General features: G+C 38.0%; 1 protein-coding gene across 1 annotated transcript; it reads left to right on the top strand.

Annotated features, from left to right (window-relative positions):
* Positions 1-5,449: 5,449 nt before the first annotated feature.
* LOC118594176 (olfactory receptor 5AC1-like) lies at positions 5,450-6,373 on the top strand. The gene has a single exon (XM_036204023.1). The coding sequence runs from the start codon at positions 5,450-5,452 to the stop codon at positions 6,371-6,373; it is 924 nt and encodes a 307-aa protein (XP_036059916.1).
* Positions 6,374-8,600: the final 2,227 nt, after the last annotated feature.

Here is an 8,600-nt window from a genome sequence, read left to right as displayed (position 1 = left end):
ACACTCAGGAGGATATTTTCTAGGTTCATCCACTTGCCTGCAAATTTCATGCTGTCATTGTTTTTCTCTGCTGAGAAAATACTCCACTGTGTATATGTACCACATTTTCTTATTCCATTCTTTAGTTGATGGGCATCTAGGTTGTTTCTAGGTTCTGACTATTATAAATAGTGCTGCTATGAACATAGTTGAGCATGTATCTTTGTGGTATGATTGAGCATTCCTTGGGTATATGCCCAAGAGTGGTATGGCTAGGTCTTGAGGTAGATAGATTCCCAATTTTCTGAGAAACTGCCATACTGATTTACACAGCGGTTGTACAAGTTTGCATTCCCACCAATAGTGGAGGAGTGTTTCATTTACTCTGCATCCTCTCCAACATTGAAAGTCATTGGTGTTTTTGATCATTGCTATTCTGACAGGTGTAAGGTGGTATCTCAGAGTTGTTTTGATTTGCATTTCTCTGATGATTAAAGATGTTGAGCATTTCTTTGTCTTTCAGACATTTGTGATTCTTCTTTTGAGAATTTTCTGTTTAGCTCTTTAGCCCGTTTTTTTAATTGGATTGTTCAGTATTTTGACGTCTAGTTTCTTGAGTTCTTTATATACTTTGGAGATCAGTCCTCTGTCAGATATGGCATTGGTAAAGATCTTTTCCCATTCTGTAGGCTGTCTTTTTGTCTTATTGACCATGTCTTTTGCCCTACAAAAGTTTCTCAGTTTCAAGAGGTCCCATTTAGTAATTGTTGTGCTCAGTGTTTGTGCTGCTGGTATTATAGAGAAGATATCAGAAAATGGAGCGGTCTCCCATGCTCATGGATAGGTAGGATGAACATAGTAAAAATGGCAATCTTACCAAAAGCAATCTACAGATTCAATGCAATCCCCATCAAATTACCAACACAATTCTTCATGGACTTGGAAAGAAAAATACTCAACTTCATATGGAAAAACAAAAGCCCCAAGATAGCTAAAAGAATCCTGTATAATAAAGTAACCTCTGGAGGCATCACCATCCCTGACCTCAAGCTCTACTATAAAGCTATAGTAATAAAAACAGCATGGTACTGGTATAAAAACCGACATACAGACCAATGGAATCTAATTGAAGACCCTGACATAAATCCACGTACATATGAACACCTGATTTTTGACAAAGAAGCCAAAACTATACAGTGGAATAAAAAAGTATCTTTAACAAATGGTGCTGGCATAACTGGATGTCAATATGTAGATCCATATCTGTCACCATTCACAAAACTCAAGTCCAAGTGGATCAAAGGCCTCAACATAAATCTAGTTACACCAAACTTAATAGAAGAGAAAATAGTAAGTACACTTGAATGCATTGGCACAGGAGATCACTTCCTAAATATGACACCAGCGGCACAGATTCAACTTTTGACAGAAAACCAGTTACACAATCTGAATAATCTCCATGGAGTAAACATTTCATTTTCCTTTAATTGGCCTCTAACTTAGTTAGAAAGAACACAAGCTTACATAAGACCAGTTACAATCTCTGTTAGTTTTGATGCTGATTAGTGAACAATGACCAACAAATTGGCTTTGTCCTTTGGGGAGATCTTGGTAGCACTGAGAGAGTTTTTCTATTGAAACAGGGTTGAAGATTGCATGAAAGAAATGCCAGTCTCTCCAAACTGTTGTTCTTGGAGAAAAATGATGTGAGAAGGACAGTTGTCATTGATATCCTTTTTCCTGCAGTGTAAGTCTCTTCCTGAAGACGTAAGTCGGTGGCATCTGTGCCTATACACAGGTCATAGGTATTGAATGAAAAAGTAATATTTAATTTTACTGTAATTTTAAAGATATGATCATTTCTATACCAACATTTTTCTCATAATTTATATGAGAATATAATGGCATATATTTCAATTTATATGAAAATATCTTTTGATGGGACTTATTTAACAAATGGGTCATAAAGCATTTCTGAAAATCTATGAAATATTTCGTAAACTTTCTCTAAATTTTTATGTGCTCATAACTATGTGTTTATTGTCTAAGGATTTGAGATCATGTAAACTTGTAAGAGTCTGTGTGGCCAACCTCTATGCTATGATTCCTTTGTGTTGGGGGGAAGTACATCTTAGTCAATTCAGCACATTTCATGAGCCCTCACAACAAGCTTCATGTACTTGTTTGTGTATCATAGTAATTCTGATGGAAATGAGACGGAGAGATTCTGGAACTTGGGGTACATGTTCTTTATCAAGATAGAGTTATAAAATGGATCTGTTGAATATTTTATTAAGTAAAGCATCCTTTCTGAGTTTTACTTTGGAAGTCTTTCAGAATCAGGAATACTTTCCACAACTGAGGACCCTAGGAACATATGACTTCCTAGACTGTACCTCCTTCCTTAGCTGGTTCTAGGTTTATGTAGTATTATATACTAAGAAGTAAGGAAGAGTTTGCTCTATCAGTTGCTTTTTTTTTTAATTCAGAGTTTTTTTCATCTAAAATTTTCATAAATTTTGATTGTGTTTTTTCCCTGTCCTCAACTCACCCTAGCTCCTCTCTACCTCCCTACACACTTAAGTTTGTGGCCTTTCTTCCTGTCTCTTAAAGAGATAGGCACAGGGGAAAGTCCACAAGGCCCCTACCCTGTTCAAAGAACTATAGGCAACTGGGAGTGGGAGAGGTGGTCCTTCTCATGGAAGAGCCAACAAACCGCTGTCCAGTACCAATGGTCAGTCCTGAAAAGTAATACAAGTAACATCCAGACTGAATAGATTATATTTAGGAATATATGTGTATCTTTTATATATGCATACACATGCAGTAACAATTATTGTAAAGAAGGGACCATGAATTTGAAAAAGAATGGAGAGGGATATATTAGGGGGTTTGAAGGGAGGAAAGGGAAGGAGGAAATGTTGAGATTAAATTATATATCAAAAATATTAATGAAAATAAAATGGACACATCCAGAGGAGAAGATTCCAGGAAACCTGGAGCAAGGGTCAGAGTAAAGAGAGAATGCCAACTGCCACTAGGGGCCAGCAGGGTAAAGAGATGGGTTTCCCATGGGTCTCTAAAGGGAGTGTGGCCGGCTCACAGTTCTGAGTGCCAGCCAGTGATGCTGACCTAGACTCCTGACATCCAGAGAGATCGAGTAACACATTCTTTTTTTTTTTTACCCAGTGACTGTATCCACACATCAACTTTAATGATGTGAGTAGTTTCATGCTTTTGTACGAGGCCCTGGGAGGACTATGCCATGAGCTGGGCCCTGAGATCTCCATATTTAAGCGATTTAACTAGTAAAAAAAATTGACTGTTTCTGACATAATGGATCAAGATAAACAGAATTCAACCTCACTGCCTACTTCATAGTAATAGACTGTATAGGGTTTCTGAATGAGAGATATTCCAAGAACATCAGAGATACAAACATTTTATATCTCTTTCCATATACAAATATCCCCACAGAAACACAAACACAAAAATCAATACAAACAAAATCACATTAAGACAAGCCAGCAATATTTGGCAGACATGTTTAAGTGATCATTTTTACACAATTATTACACAGATATAAGTTTCTCTGTTAATTTGTTTCAATGCTTAATAAAACTACAAATGATTTTTCTTTTTTTAATTCCAAATAAAGGTGGAGGAGAACACATTTCACAGAAAGTTTCACCATTTAAATGGAACAAATACATTACATACCTTTCCATGAAATATTTTTCTTCTTCATGTTTCTAACACCTTAGGTTCTATTTTGTGTATATACTTTCCCCATAAACTCTATATTTAATTTGACATTATTTTATTTTTAAAAAATAAAGTAAATGCTTTGAGAAAATTAGTTGTTTGGAATCACATATTTGACCATGAGGTTATTAGCTCATGGTATAAAGTATTGGTGACTATGATAAATCTAGAAGTTTAAGTTGGCAGAAAAGCCATCTGACTGATCAAGATCTGTCAAAGAATCTGTCTTTGAGCACTATTAATAAAGTCCTTAGTCACTTAAGCTTGCCCTTTCTATTTCCCAACTCCTGTTTTAAATCAGCAGTACAGGGATGTCAAGGTACAATTTATTTATATATTTATTTATTTGTTTATTTATTTATTTATTTGCTTATTTATTTATTTATTTATGGGTTTTTTTTTTTTTTTTTTTAGACAGGGTTTTCTCTGTGTATAGCTCTGTGCCTTTTTCCTGGAACTCACTTGGTAGCCCAAGCTGGCCTCGAACTCACAGAGATCCTCCTGGCTCTGCCTCCCAAGTGCTGGGATTAAAGGCATGCACCACCACCGCCTGGCCGGTATAAATTATTTTATGTCCAGAATATGCATATTTTGTCTTTTCTGAAATGTACTACAGTGTTGATTTGAATTTCCTCTTGCCTGGTTTTTAACATCATCTATCCTAACTTTCTTCATTTGTGGGTACCAGCTGAGCTTGACATTTTTTCTTCCTTCTCAATTATATCTTTAGTAATTAACAATCAATTTGTTTCATTTTCCTTCATTTAATTTTCTATACAAAAGTTATCATTTGGCATGGAAGTTGAATTCAGATATTGAAAACCCTAACCATTGTATCTATACTTTTTCTCTTGCAAGTTCTTTCTCATCTGAATTTTGGTAATCTCATATATTTCATTGAGGAAAAGCAAAAGAATCTTATTAAGTCTGTGACTGTTTTTATGAATGTCTACCAGATAACACCATAGTAACAGAAAGACAACAATATAAGTAAGCTTTTTATTACTGTCTTGTTACTTGACAATGTCTTTGGATGAAAGAATAATGCAAAAAAAAAAAAAACAAAGATATGGTAACTTTTAGTCTTACATAAAATATTTAAATGTTATATATGAAATTAAAGTAGAAATGATATATTTTTGGAGGGAAATGGGAAAGAGGGAAGAAAAATGGAAGAGCCTCTTGAGAAATGAGTGTGCTCAGAGTACATTTTTATACTTCAATGAAAACACCATTAGGTAAAACATTACATTGTATAGTGAATATAGCCTCATTAAAATATATCGAATCAGTTTACAAGGAATTGAAAAAGAGACTTTTTGCCTTCAATTAGTGTTTTAAAAATATTTTACTATAACATGTACCATACATTTTGCCATTGTAAATTCTGGACATAATCTGTCATTTTATGTGCATCATTTGTAGTAATTGAAACTAATAAGCATAAACTCAAACCAAAAATTGGTTTCAATGGCCCACTCATTTAACTTTAGATAGATACATGTTAAAATTTCATATATCAAAAGTTAGAAAATACTTGGAGTTTCTAGTATGCCATTAAATGCAGAAACATCACACTTTCATATTTCTTGGTTAAGAAACAAATGCAGCACAGGTCCATGAGATGGGAGTGTGATGCCATTCTCAGCCAGTTCATTCAGATTTTATGTTCCTTCCCTCCTTGCAGAGAGCAGCCTGAGGCAGTATGATGGAAGGAAACAGGACCCTGTTGACTGAGTTTGTTCTCAGAGGAATAACAGATCGTCCAGAGCTACAAGTCCCCCTCTTCCTGGTGTTCTTCTTCATCTATATTGTCACCATGGTGGGCAACCTTGGCTTAATCTTTCTCATCTGGAAGGATCCCCATCTTCACACTCCCATGTACCTTTTCCTTAGAAATTTAGCCTTTACTGATGCCTGTATTTCATCCACAGTGACTCCAAAGATGCTTATGAAATTTTTAAATAAGAATGACATGATATCCCTGGGTGAGTGTTTCTCCCAATTTTATTTTTTTTGTTCAAGTGCAACTACAGAATGTTTCCTCCTGGTAGCGATGGCCTATGACCGCTATGTAGCCATATGCAACCCTCTGCTCTATCTTGTGGTGATGTCCAAAAGACTCTGCACTGTGTTAATAAGTATGTCATATATAATTGGTTTTGTAAACTGTGGATTTAATGTAGGGTTATTATTTAGATTGACTTTCTGTAAGTCCAATGTAATTGACCATTTCTACTGTGAAGTCTTGTCACTCTATACAGTCTCTTGCACAGATCCATCTCTTAATGCATTGATCGTTTTTATTTGTGCTTCTTCCATACAAATCAGCACCTCTGTGACCATTGTAGGCTCTTATGCCCATGTCCTATTTGCTGTTCTGAACATGAAGTCTGAGAGGAGCAGAAAGAAAGCCTTCTTCACCTGCAGTTCCCACCTGCTCTCTGTCTCTTTGTTCTATGGCACTCTCCTCTTCATGTATGTGAGTCCTGGGTCTGCACCAGGTAAACAACAGGATAAAATGTATTCACTGTTCTACACCATTGTGATACCTCTGCTAAACCCCTTTATTTACAGCTTAAGAAACAAGGAAGTTTTGGGTGCTCTGAAAAAAGTGATAAAATTATAAAAATTTCCAGGAAACTTCCTTGTCTGTTCTACTACCTTCTGTCTTAAGCAATGCATCATAAGATTTGATCTTATGTTTCACAATAGTTGAAATTTTATGTACTGTTAGCTACAAAATAAAAATTTTGACTGTGAATGGCTCTCATAGTTATCTGATTATAAAATAGACAATGGGGACTTTAAGATCTATTCCTGTTATTTGTTGTTTTGAAATTTATACTAACTGTGAAAGTTATTTCAGTAATTTGTTTATTATATTGACAAACTTTAGCTGTTTTTTTTTTCAAGACAGGGTTTCTGTGTGTAGCTTTGCACCTTTTCCTTGGAACTCACTTGGTAGCCCAGGCTGGACTCAAACTCACAGAGATCCGCCTGGCTCTGCCTTATGAGTGCTGGGATTAAAGGCATGTGCCACCATCGCCTGGCCAAACTTTAGCTTTTAAGATGTATATTAAAAGTCTTCGAATTTATTTTTTGTCAAAAAGCAAACTTTGGCTGTGAAATGGTTTTTTTCTTTTCATTTTTTAATATTAAGAAATTTTCTGTTCATTTTACATACCTACCACAGATGCCCCTCTACTCCCTCCTCCCAACCCCTATCCTTCTCCCCCACAACCCACCCCTTCATTCCGACCATCCTCCAAGGCAAGGTCTCCCATGGGGAGTCAGCAGAGCCTGGTACATTCATTTGAGACAGGTCTAAGCCCCTACCCCTGTACCAAGGGTGTATAAATTTTCCCACCATAGGCACTGGGCTCAAAAAAGGCCATTCATACAGTGGAGATGGATCCTGATCCCACTGCTAGGGGCACCTTAAGCAGGTCAAGCTACACAATTGTCTTGCCCATGCAGAGGGCCTACTCCAGTTGCATGGAGGCTCCATAGCTATTGGTCCACAGTTCATGAGTTCCAACTAGTTTGGTTTGGTTTTCTCAGTACATTTTCCCATCATGATCTTGATGTCCCTTGCTCATAGAATTCTCTCTCTTCAACTGGACTCCTGGAGCTTGGCCTAGTGTTTGGCTGTGGACCTCTGCATCTGCTTCCATCAGTTACTGGATGGAGGCTCTATGATGACAGGGTATTCACCTATCTGATTACCAGAGTAAGGCTAGTTCAGGCATCTTCTCCACTATTGCTAGTAGTCTAAGGTGGGGTCATCCTTGTGGATTCCTGGGAACTTCCTTAGTACCCTGTTTCTCTCTATTCCCATAATGTCTCCCTCTATCATGGTATCTCTTCCCTTGCTCTCCTACTCTGTCCCTGATCTAGTTCGACCATCCCATTCACTTACGTTATCAACAGCCATCCCTTGCCCTCCATTACCCCCCCTTAACACCATTGGTCATGGAGATCTCATCCATTTCCCCTTGCCAGGGCGATCCATACATCCCTCTTAGGGTCCTCCTTCTTACCTAACTTCTCTGGAACTGTAGTCTGGTTATCCTTTGCTTTACATCTAGTATCCACTTATGAGTGAGTACATACCATATTTGTCTTTCTGAGTTTGAATTACCTCACGCAAGATGATATTTTCTAGTTCCATTCCTTTGCCTGCAAATTTCATGATGACACTTTTATAAATTTTTATTTTTTTCTCTTTTTTGTTATTATATTTCTGTTATAATTCTACACATCAGCCATGGTTTCCCCTGTCCTCCCCCTCCTGCCCCTGTCCCCACCCTCCCCCCAGCCCCTTTCCTCCACCCCCACCTCCCCCAGGGTCAAGACTCCCCTGGGGATTCATTTAAACCTGGTGGATTCAGTACAGGCAGGTCCAGTCCCCTCCCTCCAGGCTGAGCAAAGTGTCCCTGTGTAAGCCCAAGGTTCCAAACAGCCAGCTCATGCACCAAGGACAGGCCTGAGACCCACTGCCTGGGTGCCTCCCACACAGTCCAAGCCACTCAACTGTCTCACCTATCCAGAGGGCCTCCTCCAACCGGGGTCTCCACAGCCCTTGGTTCACAATTCATGTGCTTCCATTAGTTTGGCTATTTGTTCCTTTTCTTTTCCAATCTTGGTCTCAACAATTCACACTCCTTACAGTCCCTCCTCTTTCTTGACAATTGGACTCCTGGAGCTCCACCTGGGACCTGGCCAAGGATCTCTGCATCGACTTCCATCAGTTATTGGATGAGAGTTCCAGCCGTTAGGGTGGTTGGCCATCTGATCACCAGACTAGGTTAAATCAGGCTTTCTCTTGACCATTGCCAGAAATCTACAGAGAA

This window comes from Onychomys torridus, chromosome 12 (genome assembly GCF_903995425.1).
Source record: "Onychomys torridus chromosome 12, mOncTor1.1, whole genome shotgun sequence".
Classification (NCBI taxonomy): domain Eukaryota; kingdom Metazoa; phylum Chordata; class Mammalia; order Rodentia; family Cricetidae; genus Onychomys; species Onychomys torridus.
The sequence above is the reverse complement of the archived record's forward strand: the minus strand, read 5'-3'. Positions and strand labels throughout refer to the sequence as shown.